This window comes from Rousettus aegyptiacus, unplaced genomic scaffold (genome assembly GCF_014176215.1).
Source record: "Rousettus aegyptiacus isolate mRouAeg1 unplaced genomic scaffold, mRouAeg1.p scaffold_m13_p_5, whole genome shotgun sequence".
Taxonomy (NCBI): domain Eukaryota; kingdom Metazoa; phylum Chordata; class Mammalia; order Chiroptera; family Pteropodidae; genus Rousettus; species Rousettus aegyptiacus.
The window spans coordinates 98,049,990-98,075,016 of record NW_023416308.1 but is presented as its reverse complement, the minus strand read 5'-3'; the positions used below and the strand labels follow the sequence as shown (position 1 = coordinate 98,075,016).

Genomic DNA, 25,027 nt, shown 5'->3' with positions numbered 1-25,027 from the left:
TATCTTTAGCATAACAGTTAGGCTTTAGCAAGGACAGTTACTTCAATAATTTTAAAATTACTGTTGAAAACAACATTTTAGTTACCTTTGCAATACTTTGCTTAAGGTGTTATTATGAAATAATTACATATTATATGTAATTACACACTACACATTACAATTACTTTCATAATATACTGTACTATCCTCCTTTCTCTTGTGATAGGACCATGCAGCAGTTAACATAACTGTGGTTAAGCATTCCAATAATGCTATATTTAGCACTTGTTAACAAATTAACTCAATAGCCAAGACCTAAATGTGCACAGTAACTACTACAGAAACACAACAAAGAAAAGAAAGGGTATTATAATAGAAATTTCACTTTAATATTATTCTCAAATTTAATAAGCCTTAGAGAAAAATAACTTGATAATAAAAACTGATTTTTTTCATTATGAATATATATATAATATCCGATATGCTCTAAATATATTTAGAATTTAAAATGAACATTATTTTTGTCAGTTCAAACAAAAAAGTCACAAGCCCAAAATACATTTTCGGTATTACTAAAAAATGTTCTTTTAAACATCTGAATTAGGATATGATTATGAATGCATAACTCAAGTAGAAATTTATTAAAAATCAAGTTTTAAGAAATTAGAAGTACACTAAAAACATGACATTCAACCACCGATATTTTGTTTGTAAAACATTTGTAAAGTATTACTGCTTATAATTAATGTTACAAACACTAACAAGTTCACTTAAAAGATATGTATTTTAAAGAATAAAATGTACTTAAAGTATAATTTTAAATAAACTACTCAAAATTGTTGGACAATTGAAGACAATGTAACTAAATGTTTTAACTTTTTTGAGGGACATAAAATTGTGAAATAACCATTAGAACATCAATAACAAACTTTCTCCAAAAAAAAGTTTATAGCAGCTAACATTATATATAAAAAGTTAGTATGAAAATTTCCTTTGATAATTATTTTTTTGCATTGTAAGTAGCATAAATGTTAGATTTCAAAGAATATGAAATTCGGTAACATATATGTCATACAGAACGCATCTGGCAATTTTATGACTATAAATAAAACATTTCAAAATTGTTAGAGGGGAAAACATAAAAAAAAGAAGAAACCAGGGAATTGTTATATTTTTAAGTAGATTGTTATAGTACTAAATCTGTATTTTAATTTCATGTTTAGACAATTTCCTTCCTATTAGTATTTAGTTATACCAGACTACATAGGATAACTTCAAATGCTGTTCAGACTAAAAGATTAACATAAACTGAACTGTATATGGTAACAACCATAAGAGATCAGAGAAAAAAAGTTTTCTATGGGACAAGATTAGGCTAAATGTTTTACAGTTTATGCTACAGATAGACCCCCACTAACTTTTTAATTCATTTCGAACATTTAAAATCACACTTTTCAGCTCCTTACTTTCCCTGACATTCAAAAATAAACATTTACCTACTTAATCTCCATTTCGTGAATATAGGATGAAATATAAGCACATAAAAGACATTGCAGTGACAGTCTTAAGCAGGTCGTGTAAAAAGATAGTTGCCTTTCTTCCTTAACCTATTTTTTATAGGACGGATTTAGATTTATCTAAATTGTCCTGGGTCTACATTCATGCCTTCTTAAATTAGGAATTTATATAAAGCCTCTATACAAAAGAATAGAGAATTAAATATATTCTGTCAATGTTATTCACAGGGGGATGATGAGAACAGATCAAGGAATAGTTTTTCAATTAAATGAAGTGATACCCAGGTCACTTACCTAGAACCCTCACCATTCTGGCAATTACTTTCTGATTAGCACTAATCACTGAAATTATATTGTTGTTTTATAAAGGTGATCACCTAACTGTAAATTAGACTGCTTAGAAGGTAATTTTCTATAAGAATAATATAATTGCCTGCTCCCGATAATTCAGAAAATACCATTTTTAAAATCTCATGTACATTAAAATTCTAATGTTTGGAAAAGTTCACTACTGAAAACATTATAAAATGGGGGACATTTCAATGACTTATCAGCCAAATTAATAGCCCATCAGGAATTCTTTTACAAAAATGCAATTATTTTTCTAATGGGCTCTATTAGTAAATTCACTAGACTCAGATTAGAATTGGCTCCAGTAATGGTTAGTCATGGGACTAAGATGAATCCGCCTTATTAACTATTTTTAAATCAAGCTTTAATTCTATGTATATGAGGTAAAATGATTTGACACATACAGTTACACACACATAGAGCAGCACATTTCCTCTAGTCTTCCAAATTTGACTTCAGTGTGACAAGACTGTACACCATTTCCCCAAAATACCTCCATATAAGGTATTTTGATATACCTAACTTGATATACTGAGGTTCTAGCTATATTTTAAACTATAGTAAGTTAGAATAAGTTTGTAGCCATGTCTTTACCAAAAATTTAAAAGCTTAACCAAACATGACAGGATACTTTAACATAATATATTCAACAAAGCTAGCTTTTAATATTATATTTAAAATCAATAACCCATTATTTTATCTAATTTCAAAAGCAACAGATTTCACACTTACAGTTCCCAATTAAAATATAAATATCTTTTCCTAACAGCCTACTAAAATGTTTGACAGGTAATGACATATTTTTCTATGATAATGCATAAAATGGAGTAAAATGGTCTTGTTTACTGCCTTCTCTTGCCTTTAATCATATCATACAGAAATCAACACTTTCTATGTCACTAAGCAAATGAACACTTGGTTTTACTTCGAGACCTTTTTAAGAAGTATATTTATTTCCACCTTACTAAAATAACAGGTGGAACATTTTATCAACATGTAAGATTACATGAGTTTGAAAGCTTGAGGATATTTTGCAAGCTTGATATTTTGAAGTATTCATTTCGAGATTTTACATTTGGTCTTAAAATTAGAAAAAAATCTAATACTTTAAAAAACATTATGAGAAAATGTAAGATCTTGCGATTAAGTGACAGTATCTTCCTATTTTATGATTTTGAAAATGAGGAAAAAGGTTTTTTCAAATTTGTGTGAATAGAAAATGATTTCAATATTCTTTTAAAGTGAGAAAATTCAATCCTAACATACTTCCTAAAACAAATCTCTAATGAAACTATAAATTTGGGGTATATAAGCTCAAATTAATATATTAGAATATAAAGACCCAGAGTGATTCCTTATTTTACAACAAGTGCACCTCCTTTTGCAAAATTAGAAAATAAAAGGGAAAAGAATAAATGTCAGGAATGATAACAGTGATTCATACTAGTCCTTTCTGGTGCTTTATATAAAGAAATAGTTGCTAAAAGTATAGAAAGGCATTTTAGTGAAAACATAATATAGACAAACAAGTTCATATACTCTCTTTGGTTCATAGCAAATTTCTTAACTACTTGTCACACCTCAAATTAAATTGCAGTTATTTCATTAATAAATCTTTTTCTTCCCTCTCTAGGAGAATGAAACATCCTAACAACTCTTGATTATCACAATTATTGACTAGGCAAATACGGGAATCAAGAGAAACAGCTATGAATAGTGAGAATAGTATAAATTAAATAACATGTAATAATTTTACATAGCAGTACAAAGAAATAAGCTACTTTTCCTTAAATGTATACCTGTTAGTTGCTAAAATATCATAACCAGGATTATTTTATGGTCCAAACTCAATGTACATCACCCTATACTCTAGGTTAAGATAAGTGGAACAAAAAAAAATTAGTCCACCAGTATTTATGTTTTGGTATCAGTGTTGAAAATGGTGGATACCATTCAGCTTCTTCTAAATACTCTTCTTGGACTATTATTTACCCCAATTCCGTACCTTCCATTCATTTCACTATCAAAATTTAATAAGTTCTGAACAGCAAAGAGGTTAAGTCAGTCAAGCCTGAAGTCACCCTTTTTGAAGGATGAGGCTGGGGAATAATTTTCCCCTAGATCAGACAAAATGGTCCTAAAATGGACTGTACATTATATCTTAGGAAAAAAGAAATTCTGTTAGAATGTTTTATGCACTATAATCTCTTTGAAAATTCCTGGAAGAAGAAAAATGGAATATTTACATATAGTATCATGAAATAACAACAAATTTCCTGGAAGGTCAGGGTTAAGAACCTGGATTAGGAAACCTCAGAACTTGAAAAATTTAAATGTAGCCAATTTGGGAAATATGTATTTAATAACTAAGAATAAAATTGTCAGGACATTTAATACGATTAGATCAGATTGAAAAGACGTAAATATAGGGAATTCTCAAATTTATAAAAAGATTTTGCTTTTGGAGTAAGCAATGGAAATATTTACATATTAAATGACTAACATTCAACTAGCCTGTATGATGCTTTTCAAATATACTTCGCATCTATGCTTAAAATTACAATAATGTCACAGTAGCAGTAATAAAACAGCATTGCATTGCATGGCAGTAACAATACAGTACTTATTGTCACACCGTAACCACAGGATATTATGTTTAGGCAACAATCACAATGTCACAGTATAGTTTTATCATCCTGATATAACATCCTACTATCATTACATTTTGTCACAATATGGTTGTATTGGGCTTGTCACAAACTGAGTCAAAAAACATTTTAAAGTAACATCATCCAAATTGCTTATACCTAAGTGTATATACATTAGCAGTCGAATTTTCATTTTCAAATAATGTTTTAATGAAAAACATATAAAATGAAATTGCTTCAAAGGGCCATACAAAATAGAACATCAATATACAAATATGCCATTAAGAAGTTAACAACTAAAATACTTCTGCACATATGTATTATTTCAAATGTAGCAACTCCTTTTACAACTTCAACCTTTGTGCACTTTGAGAATTAACTATATACATGTAAAATATATTTAAAATATCCAAAAACTAATATTTCAATCAGCTTAATGAAGTCTAATCTTTAGCATATGCTTGTTACAGCCAAATACTAGAGTATTCCCAAGAAAATCTGAAAAATTTTGAAATTGCAGCTTAAGTTTGTATCATTGCAGAAACACATGGGGAAGTTGCTTTGAGTTACCTTTTTAATGAGTGCTTCAAGAGATTATAGTTAAATCATTAGGATCAGGTTCAATAAATGGTTAAAAGAGTTCTCAAAAATTTGAAACAGCTGTAGCATATGCAGAGCACTAAATTTAGAGTCTAAAGATCAGCCCAGACTGTCACTGATCTTATGACTCTATTCATGTCACTTAATCTCTGAGTCTGTTTTTAGTGCTAAAACACATAATTCCATCCTACCTGTTTCATATATTCTTGTCCAGGTTTTTTTTTTCCTACATGTTATTTTTCTTTCAATCAAGAACTTACTACCGTAAACCTGAATTAATAAAATAAAAATTAAAAAAATAATATGAAAGGACAAATAACAAAAGAACTTACTAAGAATCTAAGTGACAGGAACTGTGCTAGGCATATTTTGTTATTCTAGCGAGGAACTGAAGGTATAACGTTAGAAATGTGACCTTTTTGTTTAGAGCGTTTCAGGATGAAGTGAATGAGATTACATATCCTCAATGAATATACATATACACTAGAAACAGCTTCCAAATTTTAAGTTCAAAAACAGGGTCACACCCAAGCAAAGTTTGCAAGGTAAAAAATGTTGAGATAAATATTTGCTAACTAGATATTCTGAATCATTTTTGTTTACAGCACCATGAAATTTAGGAAAGCAACAGACTTAAAACAAGTAAGTGAAAGCACTTAAATTTAAGTAGAAATAACCAGGATCCAGTTAAGGACATGAAATAACAGAAGCAAGAAACCATATTCTTTCTCATAGGTTGCTTGTCTTGCCACTTTCCTTTGCACTAAACCTTGCGGGAGGGTGAGGAGTGGGGAAGTATAGAGAGAAAATGTCAAGTGAAGCACAAGTACAAGCAATGGCATTTCTAATATTTTATGCAAGTATACAAAATTTAATTGAAACACAACATTATTAGAAAGTTCTTAAATACAAATAGACCATTTTTAATGAAACAGCAATCAGACAGTAATTAATTTATAATCTTTATTAACACAGCAGCTCTGTCCTACCAATCTAATCTGGTCAATCCCTTCAGCATAAGTTATAAAAAAAGCATATTCTTTAGCAGGCTTCTCATGAAAAATTCTAGAGATTATACAGGAAAGCCTAAGAACTGCGCTTCTTTTTTCTCGTTAAAATGTAAGTTAACTTTAAACGTACCGTCTGGAACGTAACTCTGGGAAGCAAAGTATGTAGAGAAAAATCTAAATAAATCATATATACAAGCACTTAACGCAGATACGTGTATGACTGTCACTCTCAACGATAGGCTTTAAGTACTTTGGATCCATGTAAGCCTTTAAAAATCATTCTTTTAAAGCCAATATGGTTTGTTTATAAAGATTCGGAACCGGGAGATAAGCAGCCTGGCGGTGAAAGACGAGAAGTTACTTTTTTTCAGCATTTTCTAATGAAGCCCACCTCTCACAATGACAAACTTTTGTAGGTTACTCCAAACCATGAGCTACCTGAGGCTGGAGGAAGGATGTATTCAGAGATCAGGTGGGGATTGTAGCGATGAAGGCCAAATCATGTCCAAACATTAATTATTCCCCTTAACCAGGGTAAAAGCACGTAGTAATCTAGAAAAAGGCTGGTGGGCAGGAACCAGAATAGAAAGTGGGAGCACTAAAACAGGTTTAGTTATCAGCATTTGGAAATCTCCATGCAACACTTCCTCCCCTCCATCTTTTCTGACAGGGCTATCTTCTCCACGTTCGAAGGTTACGGGGTCAGAAAGAGAAAGATATGGGGTCAGGGTAGCTCGCCCAGTTAGTCCCCTCCCTAAGTTGTCCCTCTGCTGAGCCCCGATCTCAGTTCTCAACCGACCTAAGAGCTGGTCCAGGGCTGGGAGCCCGGTTGATACCAGCAGCTGTCCGTTCCGCACTGACGGTCGTGTGCCCGCGATGGACACCAGTCGAGAGCTGCCGCTGTCAGTACTGCTCGCTCTAGGACCCCTCCTCTGGAAACTGGTGACATTGTTCTTGCTGGCTGCCGCCGCTATGGACCCAGTACTCCTGGTGCCGGTGCTGGTGCCGCTAGCCGCCGCTGCCGCCATCTTGGAGCTTCCCGCGTTGACCCAATAGGAACTCTGGGAACTCAAGCAGCGGGCCTGTCAGAGCCAGCCCCAGACTCCCGCCTCCTTAGCCAATAGAACTCAGAGTTCCTCCCGAGCTAACCAATAGCAAGGCGCATTGCTGAAAGGTGAGCTCTACGTAAGGACAGTGGACTTCTGCGGGGCCCAGGTGAGAAAGGCCCGCCTGTGTCTTGGGTGAGCGTATTCATGGGTTGTTTGGGGCTCGAGGTGGGTAATATCAGTCAATATTGCTCTCGTTTTGAGTGTCTTCACGTTAACTTAAAGAAAAGGTCAATGGAGCGATATATCAAGCAACTACCAGTAAGACTTTGCACCGTTCTCGTCTCGTCTGTAAAGAGGATACATTCCCCCGCCTCTTTCTCCTCTGATTTCTGAGAACATTCATTCCTCCTTCCCCATCAAATCATTTTTTGAATGGTTGTGTTATGGTGAAGGAATTGGAACTCTTACCTTAATGAGATGCTTTCAGAGTATCTGGGCCCATTTCGTCAGTGGCAGGTGGGTTGGAATTATACTTTACAGTGAAAACTCTTGAGTTTTGAGACTATTTATTTGGTTTTCCTCCATCTCAAAGAGCAAATGACAAAATACTTCTCTGACAAGTCTTCGTGAAAAGCTTTCGTTAATTTTAATTAGTTCTTCTAGAAGTCTTGGAGCGCCTTTCCATAAGTGGTGTGAATGACAAGTGTTGCTCTGACAGCCTTGTTCACACATTTAATTGTCGTTTGCTGTTAAGGCAGCTGCAAATAACAGAAAATACTCAAGGTTTCTTTCCCCCCCAAAACCAATAGGAATTAGAGGTTTATGTACTTTCTTTTTCTCGTTATTTGTGAACTCTGAATTGAGAAATTTCTTATCAGAATAGGAATTTTGGTGCGGCGAGGGGGAACAATGTAATTTAGAGCTGTGTCTTTGGATTTAAAATTTTCTCAAAACTCAGTGGGTTAGGGGGAGTTGGTGATTTTTAAAGGCATTCATGATTGACAAATGTCTAAACTAAAAAAGACTTCCAAATCATGGCTGCACTACAAAGTTGTTATCGGTTTTGACAGTGAGCTATGATAGTTTAAAAATACATCCAAACCTCTTTGAAATTCTTGCCATTGAATTGTTTGAAATCTCAATGACCCGTTAAAACTCTTTGGCTGATTCTATTTCAAAAATTGGAATTAGTATTTCTAAGTAGTGACTGGAGTTTTTCATTTCAGGAGTTCTTTCGTTTTTAGAATTTTTTTGCTTTTTAAAGAAAAATGAGGAAAAAACCCACATTGCTATTGAACAGTTTATCAACTGGAAAGTTTAGTCAGGATTTAGATACTGAGTCTTGCCAGTATAAATCTGTAATCTCAGTCATTTACTAAATAGCTGTTAAGTGCTTACTATCTGCTTATACCTAACCTTGCCACTTTAGCCTATATATGCAAAAATATCCTCATTTTTGGGGCGATCAGATTTAGCATATTAGAAAACAGAATAGCACTTGAACGCAATTTGCTAATTTTGTGCTGTAGTAAATAAGTACTAAGATGAGCAAAAGAAAAAAAGCTACAAAGCAGTCAAATATCAAGTAGAAACATCTTGGATGTATTTGCTAATCTGAAAACCTTGAAATACTACAAATGTTGAATTCATATATGTTTCTTCATATTCCCTTGTTTCCTACTCTCCTTACCCCTTTAGTTTCTAAAGGTGGCATGATGTTTTGTTTGTCTTATTACTAGAACTAAAGAATTGTTTTTCTACTTTATAATTAGGGAAGCATGACATATATGTACACCAAGGCATTCCTGAAATTAGACTTCATCTTTGGTATAACATTATCATAGAACAAATTAATTTTTCTTCTTCTTATTATTATTTTACAAAGAGAGAACCTTTGCTCTCAAAGCAAATAATCTTAAATACTTGAATTTACAAGTATGTAGGATTGAACATAAGACGTTGGAATAAGTGAAGTATTTGTGGAAGGAAAGAGTTAAAAAGGTATATGTTTAGGTGTGGTGTTGATAATGATTGATAACAATCTTTAATCCCAAGGAATGTGCTAAATGCTCAGATTAAAAGAGAAAGAGTACTTAATCTCTGCCCTCCTTGAGTGCATAGTTGGGGGAGATAGGTGGGTAAATAGAATAATAAAGTATACTATTAGTGCCATGGAGCACAGATGCAGGATACTTTACTTGGACTGAGAGAGAGAGGAGCCTTGGAAAGTTTCCACTGAGGAGGAAGCTTAACCTGAGTTTCGTAGGATATGTAGAAGAGGCATTGCAGATTATGGAAGCCATTACAGAGATTGGGAAGACTACTCCTTCAATCAGGTCTGCTCTCATTGCTTCTGTTTAAGGAGTTCTCATGGTTTATACAGAGTGCTAAGAGAAGGGGAGACTAAAGAAGTTAGACAGAAGTCTAGTTGATTTACTTAAGGTCGTGGATCCCGCCCCCCCCCCCCCGCCCCCTTAAATATAATGGGAAATGGGAATTCATTGAAAAATTTTAAGTGAAGGAATGACAGTGATCATATTTGATTGTTATGTTTTGGCTAAAAGTATGATAGAATAAAATGGATTGTCTAAAGGGCGAATGGGATAAAAGAAATGGAATCAATTAAGAGATTACTATAAAGAGTAGAATTGACATGGTCAAGGAAGGTTGACAGGAGGATTCAAAGATGACTAACAGGTTTCTGCCATGAGCAGCTTTGTGGATGGCAGGAGATAAAGACTAAAGAGGAACAGTGGAATTTTCTAATGGTGGTGTTGGTTGTTATAGGGAATGAGAGATCACAAAATGACTTTAAAATCTGTTTTGAATGGGTTTAATTGGAAGTACCCATGGATTATTCAAGTACACATGTTCAATACACAATAGGCTATGTGAGAGAGGGATCTCTAGATGAAACAGATTTGAAATTAATTAGCACATGGTGGGAGTTTACTCCAAGGGAATAGATAAACTCACTAAGGAAACGTATACTTTAGAATGAGAAGGAAAAAATAACTGAAAATGAACTTTGGGGAACATGAACATTTAAAAGCTCTTCAGAAAAACAAAGTAAAATAAGAATTAAGAAGTGATTATTTGATTTAGTAATAATGGTTTATTTTGGCCTTGTTAAGGGCAGATTAAAAGGTAGTAATCTGAAAAGTCAATAATATTTAGAGTTGAAGGTAAGCGAAGTTGAATATACCATAAAATCAGACCATTTTACACTTTAGAAAGCTTTTCTGTGAAGAGGAAGTTGAAAGAGATGATAAAGATTTAAGGGATGAGGTTTGTTGTTAGAGAATAAAGGTACTGGAAAACAATTCTAGACAATTGATAAGACAACCTGAATGAGGTGAAAGAAATGGAATCTTGAGCATAGGAGAGAGGAATTGGTATATGAAAGGAGGGACAATTCAATGGCTAAAGGATGTAAAAGAAAACACTCTTTCTTCTGCTTTTTGCCATTAAATCTTGGAATCCTTGAGATTGTTTTCTTTTTTTATTCCATGTTCTTACCTTCATCTACTTCCAGGACCTCAGTTATCATTTGTATACTAATGACTAATATTTATAGTCCAGATTGCTTCTCCGACCTCCAGAATAATAAATTCAGATACTTACTTTACCTGTTCTTGGAAGTCTTAATGGGGCCTCAAACTCATAATGCCCTAGACTGACTTTCTCTGCTGACTATTCATAGAATTAGTTGTCTAAAGAACCTCACTACACTCAGTTCCTCTCCCCAGATTCATTTCACCATATCCAGTTCATTACCAAGACCCGTGGAGTTTTCCTCTCAGTAGCTCTCCTATCTATTCTAGTGCATTTAGTCCTCATCTTAGGTTCTCCTGCAGTACATTTCATTAAAGAGCCATTTTGATCTTGTCAAAATACAAATATGATCATATAAAAACAAAATTTTTGCAGACCTGCGTGTAGTTCCTTCTACCTACCTCTGTGGCCACATCACTTTATAAATTCCCTTACTTTGTGCACACTGATATTCATTGATTATTCTGTACTGACCATGTTCCCTTCTTCCAAAAGGCTACAGTTAACAGAATCTATTTATCATTTAAATTCAAATCTCACTTCAACCTACACATCTCAGCAAAGCCATCTCACCATCTTATCAAAATGAACTCAGTTCTTATATACCAACAATGAACAAGTGGAACTAGATATTTAAAACACAATACAATTTACATTAGTAACCAAGAAATGAAACACTTAGGTATAAATCTAAAAAAACAAAAAACAAAACTAAACAAAAAGCCACAGAACAAGATCTATATGAGAAAACTACAAAATTCCAGTGACCTAAATGGAGATAAATTTCACTTTTATGGATAGGAGACTCAATATTGTCCCGATATCATTTCTTCCCAACGTGCTTTATAGATTCAATGCAATCCCAATCAAAATCCCAGCAAATTTATGGGTATTGATAAGCTCATTCTAAAGTTTCTATGGGGAAGAAAAAGACCCAGAATAGCCAACAATGCTGAAGAACTTCAAGACTTAATATAAAGCTATAGTAATCAAGACTGTGTGATATTGGCAAAACAATGGACAAATATATTGGTGGAACAGAGTAGAGAGCCCAGAAATAGTCTCAACTATATCAACTGATTTTTTTTGACATTGACAAGTCAATGCACTATAATGGAGCAAAGATAGTCTCTTACAAATAGTGCTGGAACAACTTGACATACACATGCAAAAAAAAAAAATCTAGACACAGATATAAAAAATAATCTTATACCCATCACAAAAATGACCTCAAAGTGGATCACATACCTAAAAGTGAAATGTAAAACCAAATCTAGAAGATAACATAGGAGAACATCTAGAGAACCTTGGGTATGGCGATAGTTTTTTTAGGTACAACACTGAAGACGTGATCCATGAAAGAATAAGTTGGACTTCATTAAAATTAAGAACTTCTGCTCTGTGAAAGACAATGTCAAGAGAATGAGAAGGACTGCCATAGACTAGGAAGAAAATATTTGTAAGAGATATATCTGATGAAGTACTGTTATCCAAAATGTAAAAAGAACTCTTAAAATTCAACAAGAAAACAATCTGATTTTAAAATGGGCTAGAAACTTTAACAGATATCTACCAAAGAAGATACAGAATACAAATAAGCCTAGGAAAAGCTGCTGCTTCACATCATACGTTATCAGGAAAATGCAAATTAAAACAACATTGAGATACCACTGTACACATATTACAATGGACCAAATCTGGAACACTGACAATACCAAATGCTGGCTAGGATGTGAAACAATAGAAACTCTCATACATTGCTGACATTGCAAAATGGTACAGCCATTTTGAAGATTACTTATAAAATGAAACATACTCTTCCCATACAATCTAGCAGTTATGCTCCTTATCCAAAGTTGAAAACATCTACATAAAAATCTGTATATGGGTGTTTATAGCAGCTTTATTCATAATTGTCAAAAACTTGGAAGCAACCAAGATATTCCTTAGTAGGTGAATGGATAAATGAAATGAGGTACACCCAGACAATGGAATATTATTTAGACTAAAAGCAAATGAACCGTTAGGCCATGAAGAGACATGGAGGAACATTAAATGCAAATTATTAAGTATAAGAAACCAATCTGAAGAAGCTACATGCTGATTTCAACTATGTGATATTCTGGAAAAGGGAAAACTATGGAGACAAAAGATCATTGGTTGCCAGGAGTGGTTGGGGCAGAATGAATAGTCAGAACACAGAGGATTTTTAGGGCAGTGAAAACATTTTTTATGGCATTATGATGGATATATGTCATTATACATTGGTTCAAACCAATAGAATATACAGCACCAAAAGTGAACCCTATAGTAAGCTATGGATTTTGAATGACTATGATGTGTCAATGTAGGTTCATCCTTGGGAAAAAATGTACCACTCTGGTGAGTGATGTTGATAATGGGGGGAATCTATACATGTGCGGGGTCAGGAATGTGGGAAATTCCTGTACCTTCAATTTTGTTGTAACCCTAAAATTGTTCTAAAAAAAAAAATTCTAAAAAAAATAAACATCTCCCTCAAATGAAGTCAGCTATATAAAATCTAGTCTGAGGGTTCCATAAGCAATGTGTATCACCCTTGTGGCCACATAGTGGGACCATTTCCACAAATGTTCCAGTGAGTTGGTATTCTGAGAAGTCCTCAGTTACAATGGAAAGACTGCAACCACCTTTTGACATAATAGTCATGGTGGGCAACTACTAGTACTCCATGACAGAAATGGATACCCCTTCGTTTGGACTTTCAGTGGCTTTTCTCCCACCTAGGGCCTGTGTCAGTGAAGGTAAAACATTTCCCAGAAAGAAAGATATGAAAATAATTTTCTAGTGTAGTATTCTAAGGTTAAATTTTTAAAAATAAGCAAATCATATGTCCTATTTTTTTATTAATATTTCCTAAATGATCTCACATGGAATTAGTGAATTACCTTTATATGTGAGGAACATTTTTCCTCACTGAACATTGGAACATGTTCACTTTAGAGCTCTAGTCCAATCCGGATTCTCTAATCGAAGTAGTTATGTCAGCCCTCTCAGCTGGCTAAACGTCTTGGACCCTGACAATATATGAGTTTTCTAAGAGAATAGAAGTTTTCTCTGCCATCCCGTTCACTTCCTTCTGAGCCTTCACCAGAATCTCAACATCTCTTTCTACCAGCAGTCTCTTTCTTATTTTTAGTTGTTTGTTAATATCAACGCACTACTTCCCAATTCCAAAACTTATATTAATTTCCTAGGACTTCCATAACAGATTACCACAGACTTGGTGGTGAAACAACACAAATTTACTTTGTCACAGTTTTGGATGGCAGAAGCCTAAAATCAAGGTTTTGGGAGGGCCATGTTTATTTCAAAAGCTCCAGGGGAGAACCCTTCCTTGCCTCTTCCAGCTTTTGGTGGCTCCTCTGGTTTGTGTCAGCATAACTCCGGTCTCTGCCTACAGAAAAAAACTCACTTTTAAGAGTCCTAAGATTAAAGGGGAAAAGATGGTAGGATCATAAAGAGAGATTGAATAAAACAAAAATTGGGGTTGAAACACTAAAGAAAGAAGATGGGCAGAAATGAGGAAGTATCAGAAAAGTGAAATGAAAAATAGCAAAGGCAAGAAATAGGATAAGAAGAAGACTTTAAGGAGAGCAAAAGATAAAAATAATGCTATGAATAGCTTAATGATAAAGGATAAAAGATTAATTAATATATCAGAATTTCTCTCAGCTTCAGTCAGGTTGCTAGAGAATCACCCATAGTCTTGATATAGTACACTCAAGATTCTCATATCATTTTCTTAGAAGAAAATAGGAACCATTTTACATATTCATTAAGTTCCAAATAAATATATTTTTATGTTAATATATTGATATGTGATACCATATAATTTAAATTAGATATAATTACATATTTTAAGATGACTTCATATGCCGTTATCTTTTAATAGCAAAAATTTAGTTTTTGGTGTAGATGATCAACAGTCAAGTGTAACCATATAAATAAAGCAAACTTAACATTTCAAATTAAAGTGAAGAAAACATTTTTCTCAGAAGAAGTGACATGGAGTCATTATAGTTGAATATGAGACAGGTTTTGACATCCAAGACAGTATTAAACATAATGTATTTAGCCTTTGTCATATTATAACTAGTCACAATGTTTTTCAGCAATATTGTGTGCATTATTTCTATTCAGTAAATATCTGACTCATAAGTCTTAACACACTAGCATTACAAACTACTTCTCTGCTTTTTCGTGCTTAAAATTAGCCTCAGATATTCATACTGATATGTAGAAATGAATGGTATTTCCTTTCCATTCCCTGCAAATTATTTAGAGGAATTTGATATATCAGAAGTGTATGTGGTTGGCTTATCAACTTCTTCAAGTGCATGAATACAGTTTTCTCTAGGTTGATTGATATGTCACCCACTTACTTTCCTCTTCTATTTTAAATTCCCTCATAGATAAAGGACTTTAATATCCTGGTTTTTAAAAATCATTGTATTCAAAGTGTCATTAAATGTTTGAATTCAAAATCCCATTGACTTGCTAAAGAGGAAGATGCGTCTTAAATGAGAGACATTTAGTCATATATTAATTCAAATCAACATGGATGAGAGAAGCCTTTAACTAATATAATTTTGATTTTTGGCTTTAGGAATCCTAAAACCAGGAATCACCCATGTTTGTTTTGAAACATGCTTTAGATGTTTTTTTCTGGAAGCCCTGCAACTATCCTAAAAACTGAATGTTTTGTAGAACAGACTTATGGTAAGTGGGCTTTTTTCTTCTTTTTTCTTCTGTCCGTTTGATGTTCTAGTTAAGTCTTATGGATGTTGTAATGCTGCTCCCTGCTGGACACTATAAATTTTTTAAGTTGGCACTTAATAGATGGGCAAATAACTGGTTAGCTGGACTTGCTAAGGAGGGGAATCCTTGGTTGCATTCACAAAAAAACATCAGAAGCAGCTCTATTATCATAATGAGTCTTACCATTGCCATTATGTTGATATCTGGAGCGTGATGAAAGTGCTGATAGCCTTGCTTCTCAATTTCATTGTCGGCTTCCTGTTTAGTGTCATCTAAAAGGTATAACAAACATCTATCTATTGAAGGATACTTGTAGGTGATGGACCTTTTAGGATTTCCTAAATTGTATGTGTATGTATGTTTTTAACTTAAGTCAGTTTTAAAATTATTATTATCTCATAATAAATTCCCTGTATTTTCGTTTTTCCAAAGGAAATATTTAAAACAGCTCCAGTATAATTTAAATTGGGCATTGTTAGGCCTGTTTTGAATGAGTCACCCTACATTATATTTATACAGTGGACTTTAAGTGTAGTCGTTTTATATATCCATCTTATAATCCAGCAATCATGTTTTCTAGAACACACAGTGAACGATACTTACAACAGCATGACATTGTGTTGGACCTCAAGTATTATGTCTGTGTCCATCCTAAAATGAACCCTCTCACTATATGCATACACAGATGCTCCCCAAATTGTTTTAAAACATGTGAGAGTTAAAATTGTTTTTCTTCCTACTTTTGAGCTAAAATATATATTTTTGGAGAGTAACATGCATAAAATTATTGTCTGGATGTAACATAGATTTTTCTTTGGGAAAGTAATCATACATTTCCTTGAACAGAAGAAAAAGTGACATAAACAGCATTGAGCTAAGCAAAGATTTAACAGGATAACTGATCTTATACTGTTTAATAGCCTGATACTTTTTTGATAGCCATTGGGAAAACCTGTGAAATCTACTTTTAATTAGAATTGTGAATTAGGCATGGTAATTTGTTTCTTTATATTAAAGTATTGCAATAAAAATTGGAAATACAGACCAAGAAAAAGAGAAGCCCTCTCTTCCTTTTCTGTAAGAATATATTATTTCAGAAAACATTTAAAATTTTTATTATAAAATAATAACATTGTGTAGAAACATAGTAAAATGAGTTAAGTATAAAGCAAACATCCATGTTATAATAGATCATTACTGGCTTCCCAGAAACCCTTGATATAATCTTCCTTTTCTTTAGAGGTGACCAAAATGTCCTGATTTTCATGGTAATTATTTATATAATTTTCTGTATAATTTCATCGCTTTTATATGTATTCCTCAGCAGTGTGTTTACTTTTTTGTCTTTTTAATCTTTATGAAATCATGTATATATATATATAAAATATTTTTTTGGCAAACATTTTTATATTTTTATTGGAAATGTTTTTGTTATTTTGCATCAGATGAGTACAAACAGAGATCTCAAAGTAAAGAGAGGGCTGTCTTCAGTGTACTGGAGAGTTTAGGAATAGGAGGGCTTGTGAGGAATTTAGATGTAGCAGCAATCAAGGTGGGAGCAAGGTGCCTGGGGACAGGTTTGTGGTATTTCAGAATAAGTGGTAGGCTGGAAAAATGGCAGGAAGGGACAGCATTCTTCAGGAAATGGGATAGGTAGAGATGGAAGGCATTATGCTGATGGGGCCTACCACAATGTGGTCAGAGAACAGGGGTGGAAATCAGGTGAGTTATCTAGTCTGCATTGCCTGCAGATTCCTAAACCTGATGCTGTCACAGTCCTCATATTGTATCTTTTTAAATAAGTCTCGGGTCAGAATCTCAGAGCCCCTTCTCAGTAGGGAGAGAGGCGATCCTGCTGCTGCCATGGCCACTGTTCAGCCTACTCTTCTGCATGGTGAAGGGTGGAGGAAATTTCCAGTGATACATGGCGCAGGTCTTGCAGCAGCATAGAAGTCCAATTGCCGGAGCTCCTTGAGTACTTTTTTGGGGCCAGGTCCTCAAAAGTCACATCTCATGGAGTAGAGCCCATAGAATGTGGCTTTGACATTTAAGTTGCAAAAGAGGTCTCGAGAGTTTTGCTCATGTATGTTGAAGGTAATGAGGATGATGTCTTTGCTGTGCTTGGGCTTCTCCCAGCCTAGGCTGTAAGACAGCACCCACTCCTGCTGGGGCTCCAACTGGGCCCCAACTCCAGCACCATTAGGAATGTGTCATCTTTTAACAGCTGGAAAAAGTCTTTGCTTTCTACTGAGATCCCAGTGTTAGCATTCCACTTAGTCACATGTTATCCTGCAAGTGGCAGCTGCAATCACAGTCAGGAAAGGTAGTTAGGAAGGTGGAGCTCAGGTGCAGACCCTAACGCCAAACTCATAGCTCATGTTTGATACTGACCTGTGCCTGGAGACTGTAGCTGACCTTCATGCTTCCCTTTGGGCTGGTGGTACCCTTGACTCTGATGCTGTTCTGGGGTGCGGTCTAGGGTGCCAGATGGTACGGGTGGGCTGGCTGGTGAGCACCATTGTCTGGAATCGTATACTTTCTTTCTTCCTTTACTCAGCATTATATTTTAAAGATCATCTATGTAGTTGCATGTAGTGTTATTTTATTCATTTTAATTATATATTATTCTTTGGAATTAATACAACAATGACCACTTATTTGTTCTATTGTTGGTGGATTTTTGGGTTGTTTCTACTGTTTGGCTATTGTAAATGATCTCGCCATGAACGTTCTTTTCATGTGTTCTTTTTTATATGTGTCAGGTGGAAAAAGTAATATATTTTCAGCCTAAAGAAAACTGATTATAGTGGTATTTTAAGTTAATTTAAGTGAGTACATGAGAAATTTGTTATAAAGTCACAGATTAAATATTGGAAAAGATTCTGAAATGATTATAATTTCTTTCGCTCTAAGCATTAAGTATAAGTAAATTAGGCCATAGTTTGTGGTAGTTTAAACAAATAATATACATATAGTTATATAGATATAATATAGATATAGGATCTAATGTAGTAGCTCTGTTTTACTTTATTAGCACATTTATTGTTTTCTATTATGTCATGTTTTTTATAACTATTTTACTGATGAAGAAACTAAGGAGAGTTAGAGGGATTGAGTCGCTTGAACAAGGTTCTTTAGCAAGTTGGAGCTAGAGACCAGACCAACCTGTATACTTAGCAGTTGCAACTTAAAGAAAAGAAAGTGAAAAGTGAAATCAGGATATTTTCTTGAATGTGTCCAGCCACTTAAGTGGAAAAATTGCCAGACTTGCTTTCAGAAATTATCGGATATTCTTTTGACTATTAACCAAGAACTGGTTTAGCACAGGGCATGTTATGTTTTAAAGCGCCCAAAATGTTATTGCATCTTCTCACAATTCATCTTTCAAAAGGCAGCTGTAGAATATTCTAACTTTGAGAATTTTACTTTGAGTAATGCCTCATCTATTGAGCTGTTGTTAATGAATGGTATATTTCTCATCTATTAATTTTGTGGATAATTGAACCTTATCCTTTAATGTGCCAAAATCTGTCCTGTAGGAATGTTTTATGAGTCTTCTAAAATCTGAAATTTACCTTTCCGTTTTCCTAAGCAGGACAAACTGAGTATAATTAAAATTTTTATTTTGTTTTGTTGGCCTAGAGTTGTCATTGTGAACATGAGTCATTTTACAGAATTTATGTGATTTCCTCAGAGACTGTTGTGCTGTGTAGGACTGTTCTAAATTGTACTAGACTAATAAGCTTTTATGTCCTGGGTACTACTTGTGATGTTTTGTTTTGTTTTGTTTTGTTTTGTTTTGTTTTGTTTTGTTTTGCCTTTGTTAGGTAATTCTTGTCTTTTGCTATCAATGCATTGATGTCGACTCTAATATTAAGATCAGCATTTGCCTAACATTATAGTTTGCTAGGTGAGAGCTTAAAGATGGGTCTGCCCCATCTTCTAACTAGGGACATAGAATGTATGGCAGCTTTTAAAATTTTATATTGAAGTCTGCAACTAGGCTAGTCACTTTGTTTCAGGGGACGGAGATTATTTTACAACTAATTTCTGGATGATTGAAATGAAACATAGATTGCATATATTGGTGTATTCTTATTTGGGGAATAAAAATTATCATGTACTTTTTTTTTTTTTTTTTACAAAACAGTGATATTGAAATTGGATTTACTTAAGGATTCCTTCAAATAAGAAGTCCAATGGACTTAAGTTTGTTTTTCAATTATAAAATATTTGATATGCTGGGTAATGAAATAAAAACAATTTATTAGGTGACACTACCCATTGAAAATGGCAGTCATAAAGATTAAACCACCTTCAAAATGATAGCTTTTTAAAGGAAAATTTAGAAGTAACATGGATTTGGTTTCATGAAAACATTTAAGTGCTTCAGGAAAACATTCATTTAAAAGTGAAATGCATTTGACTGCTTACCCAATTATGAACTATTGAATATGAATTAAAAAATAATGTGGAGGGATATGTTTGTTTTTAGATGACAGGAGATTTTGGGAAGATAGACAATTGCTATCCTAAGGCAATAGGCATAAATATGATGATTTCTTAGATTCTTTTTTTTTTAATTTGAAAATTTATTTGCTTGTAAACTTACTAAGTCAACAAATTTTACATACGCATTTAGGGAAATAAAAATATTTCATGTAGTTAGATTTTTGGAATGAGAACATGTTTGAGAATTTGCCTTATGAACAAAATATCTTGGAGCCCCAAAGAGAGGAATAGCTTTTTCTAGGATACATCTGAAATCCATATGTGGTGGAAGTGCAAAATGACACAACTCCCATAAATTGGCAATTTCTAGAAAAAGATCAATATATTTACTCATTTGTCTCAGTACCAATTCTGGGAATTACAGATATACTTGTGTACTTATAAAATAAAATGTATGGGAGTTTTCATTGCCCCCCCCCTTTTTTTTTGTAGTAGCAAAAGATGGTTAACATCCCTACTGCCTACTAATAGGGTATTTGTTAAATAAACTGTGCATACCGATACAGTGAGATACTTTACAGCTGTAAAAAAGAATGTTCTCTATAAGCAGAGTCGGAAAGTTTTCAAACATACATCATTATTTGAAAAGAGCAGAGTTCAAAGAGTGTGTAGTAGACTACTTTTTGTGTAAAAGCGAAGGGAATAAAAATATATTTTTAGATTTGCTTACGTTTGCATAAAGAAAACCTGGAAGGGTATACAAAATTTAAATCCTGTATACCAGTAGGTAAGGAAAATAGTAGATGAGACTTTTAGTTTGTTTTAATTTTTGAATATGTGAATGTGTTGCTAGTTAAAAATAGTTTTATTTTACTTGTAAATCAAGTGAGAGAGAAAGGACAAGCCTACCATATTTTCCACAAAATTAGCCAATTTTAATCCTTTATCCCCAGAACCTAGCAGTTAGTAAGCATTGAATAAGTATTTGTTATACAAAATAAAATGAACTCTCTAATCTTTTGATGATCTCTTTTAGCTTATTTCTTAAAGCATTTTTCAATATGAGAAAAACAGCATTGTAAATTTGTTGATTCCAGTATAGAAATAAAGGAAAATATTTAAGTAGGAGATAATAAGTTACATAGTTTAGTTTATTATCATGTTATGAAGTTTCATTTAATTGATATGATATTGATATTAAAGAATGCATTATATTTTCTTTATCTTCACGGAAAAGTAAAAGTTTTCGAAAGATTCCTGTTAGGTAATAAGCTTTTATAACAAAAGCTTATGAAATTTGAGGGCAAGGAGGGGAAATGGCAAACATATTTTTTATACTGTCTTTTCTTCTGTGCTACTTTAGTTTCCCTTAGAAGGACAAAATTTCAGTCCTAAGACTATATATTAGAATCTCTGTTATAATAGCAGCAACAGAAGCTACTCCTGACACAAAGGCCAGATATCTCTGAAAATATGATATTATGGATTGGGGAATGGGGGAAGGATAATAGGGTAAATGGCTGTTGCTCCTCTCTTTATAAGAGTCCATGAACTTATCTCAGCTACTGAATTGAAAATTTGATTATTCAAATAAGCAGTAACAGAACCCTTAGTTTTTTTCTTTAGATAATATATATGTCAGTTCCTAAATTTCTTATGACAAGGATTTTGATTACCTTTGTATGTCTGTGTATTTGTGTATAAAACTGCCTTTTTAAAGAAAGCCGTATGTACAGAAAAGTGCACATATTATAAGTGGATGGCTCAATGAACTTTTTTGAAGCCAAATACACTGATGTAAGCAGCACCCAGGTAAAGAAAAAGAACATTATCAGCACTCTAGAAGACACCTTCATGTTCCCTTCCAGTTCACTATTTCCCTCCCTGCACTAGGATAACCACTACCTTGACTTTTCAATAGCATAGTTAGTTTTGCTTGTCTTTGTGTTTTGTATATAGAATTTACAGTTTATATATGTTTAGTTTCCTTTGCTCAACTTTATCTTTGAGATTCATCTACATTGTTGCATATAGTTGTACTTTGTTTATTTTCATTGCTGCATATCATTATATGACTATATCACAACTACTTTTATCCATTTTGTCAATGGCCATTTGGGTGATTTTCATATAGCACTACTATAAACGTTCTAATACCTATTTCTTCATTAATATATTGCATGTTTCTTTGGAGGATATATCTAGGAACAAAATTACTGGCTAATGAGTATATATGGATGTCTGACTTTAATTAATATTGCCAGTTTTGTAAAATGGTTATCCTAGTTTATATGAGAGTTCTAGTTGCTCCACGTCTTTACCAACACTCATTGTTTTCTCTACTTCTGTTTTTCAAATTTGGTGTATACAAAAGAGTAAACTACTAATTTTTATTTTCTAGTTCCCTGACAATTAATGAAGTTTAACACTTTTTCATATGTATATTGCCTATTTCATTATTCTCTTTTGTGAAGTGCCTTTTTGCTTGCCCACTTTTTTGTTGTTTTATAGATGTTCTTTAAATATTTGGAATATGAGTCCTTCGTTGAATATATGTATTGCAAACATTTCTCCTATTCTGAGGTTTGCCCTTTCATTCTATTAATAGCACTTTTGATGAACAGATGTTTATGACTTTAGTCTCATATGTTATTTATGTTTACTGCTTTTCATATTTTGTTTAAGAAATATTTGTCTACTCCAAGGATGTTCTGTGTTTTTCTCTAAAAGTATAATCATTTTACCTTTTAGATCTGTAATTTTAGACCGTGTTTTTATGCTAGGAAATTTTGCTCTGCTTTTTAGACTCAAGAATCTATATCTCTAGACAGACAAAGGTAGCGAATTTATGATAATAACCATAATTATGCACTTTTTACAAAATAGCCCTTAAGAAAACAGTGTGTTTACCTGTTTGCCTCAATTGCTGCTTTATTTTGTTTTCCTTGAAGGAGAGTCTACTAAGATTATTCAGGGAACAATTTCTGAGGTGGTAAAATAAATGCTATCATTTAATATTTTTAACATACTAGTATTCATAAAAATGTTTAGCTATGAAATAACAATTTGGTGAAGTATTTACAGATACAATCCCAGCTATCTCATTTGGGTATAGTTCACTTTGTTAGAGTTCACGATATTTAATTGAGGGAAAAATTAGGTTTTAACTTTTATCACCAAAGCAATATGAATTGCTCCTATTATATTTGAGAATTATTTTGATAAGCATCTTTTTAATTATTTTGATATTGAGGTTTTTTTGCGAACATTCATTGATTACAAGTTATGAATATTTATAAGGCCTTCAGTGATAATTCATATTATTCAAAAACATTTGAGAGATATGATCTGATTATGTGCTGTTATTTATATTGCAGAAAGTGTTTTTATATACCCCAGTATTTTAGTTTTAATCTTGGCAATTTACATTATTAACTTCATGATTACTATATTACTTAATTTTACATTTATATTTCTTAATGAGAGTAATTGCTTATTTAAAAATGTATTTTGTTTCTGATCACAGTGCCGAAATTAAAGAAAGGCGATTGACTCTTAACTAAGCACTTAGATATTTTTCACTGTCATCTAAATTTTTTAGTTTAAAGCATCAAATTAAATAATATTTTATTCTGGCTTTTATTTTAAGTCATGCATTTATAAACTGAAATTCAGATAAAAGATAGTTTCAAAATAAATGCAGTATATTACTTATGAGTGGAGCAACACATTAGCATTGGGTTCACAATAGATCATATCGCTTTTATTCCATCTTACAAGCTTAGCAGCACAAACAGAATAATCAACATATTATTTGGCTGTCATCTGCTGAACAGAAACCAGAGATCACAAGGAGGTTTTCCCTAGCTGTGGTGATGGCCTTTTTGTTCCAAGCCCCCATCTGGGAGGGCCATGGTGTGTTATCATATGGAACGCGGGGTTTTCTGTAATCTGCTTAGCTGCACTGCAGTTTGAATCTTCATTCCATGTTTGTGTAATTTATAATTTTAATGAGACCATGGCTCTTGTGGGCTTTGAAATATATTAAAAGCTCTTTTGTGCATATGCTTTTGTTCTTGCTTAATAGGCTCAGTGTATTTAAAACTGATGAATTTTTATTCATGAATTTGGATGTCTGGGGATTAACTTAGACTGAATATCATTGCTCTCATATATTGATGGTTAGAAAGTTTTTTTTATTGTTATTATTCTGTTATGTGTGTGTGTATGTATGTGATACTTGTAACCAGAAATGGAAAGAAATACATAATTTTAAAAGGCTAGGGGAAAGTGGCATGACTAGGCCATAATGAACTAATTTAGATATTATCCATCTTATTTATTGATACTCATATTTTTTCTTTAGCCTAAGTATTTTAGATAAATATTATAAAGGAATAATTATGAAAAAGCAATTTTTAAATACTTTACATACTGTTGTCTATATTGAAATAATATTCCAATATATGACAAAAGTAGACTTTGTAATTTAATTGTATAATATCAATTGTCTGTGGTCATACTAAATCTGCCATTTGTTTTTTTGAACTAAATTGGGTGTATGTTTTATATTTTAACTAAATTTTCCTTGTTTCTATAAAACTTTATTACTGTTTTATTTTAACCCTCACTGATGACTATAACAGTAAGACTAATGGAAAAGCAGCTTTCCAATAATTTATAAAAATTGACTTTTTCCTTTTGCTAAAAAATTCTTAAATATACTAAATACTTCAGATCTCTGTAGTTATTATGATGTATTTTTAAAATTTGAGAATAAACAGTTATATAGCACCTTAGGAAAAACATGGCCCTTGCTAGATCCAGACATGTCTTTTAAAGTTGCTATTTATTAGAGTCATTGAGGAGTGCCACACAGACCTAACTAGTCTTTTATGAAGTTTTCCAAGATGTATTTTTTCTATAAACCTATGCTTCCTTGATTAAAGCATTTTTGTGACTATAAAACATCATTCTTTTTTTGGTACATGATAGTCAGCAATTTGGTTGATCCTTTCTTCTCTCTCACTACCCTTAAGCTAGAAATATGAAATAGTTGCTAAAAT

The 25,027-nt window shown here is 33.0% G+C and overlaps 2 protein-coding genes across 6 annotated transcripts in view; one reads left to right on the top strand and one right to left on the bottom strand.

The window, feature by feature from the left end:
- ELP4 (elongator acetyltransferase complex subunit 4) overlaps window positions 1–7,167 on the bottom strand; it is a 190,659-nt gene extending 183,492 nt beyond the window's left edge. The window contains exon 1 of the mRNA XM_016147067.2: window positions 6,905–7,167. Within this exon, the coding sequence (XP_016002553.1) occupies window positions 6,905–7,133 (229 nt within the window). The 5' untranslated portion in view covers window positions 7,134–7,167. The remainder of the gene's footprint in view (window positions 1–6,904) is intronic.
- Window positions 7,168–7,212: 45 nt separating this feature from the next.
- The window catches only part of IMMP1L (inner mitochondrial membrane peptidase subunit 1), a 55,273-nt gene continuing 37,458 nt past the window's right edge, over window positions 7,213–25,027 (top strand). The window contains exons 1-2 of one of the 5 annotated variants that reach the window (XM_016147072.2): window positions 7,213–7,320; window positions 15,358–15,470. In XM_016147072.2, coding sequence (XP_016002558.1) covers window positions 15,407–15,470 — 64 coding nt within the window. In that variant the 5' untranslated portion in view covers window positions 7,213–7,320; window positions 15,358–15,406. The other 4 variants (XM_016147071.1, XM_016147070.2, XM_016147069.2 and 1 more) reach the window with 4 other exon arrangements.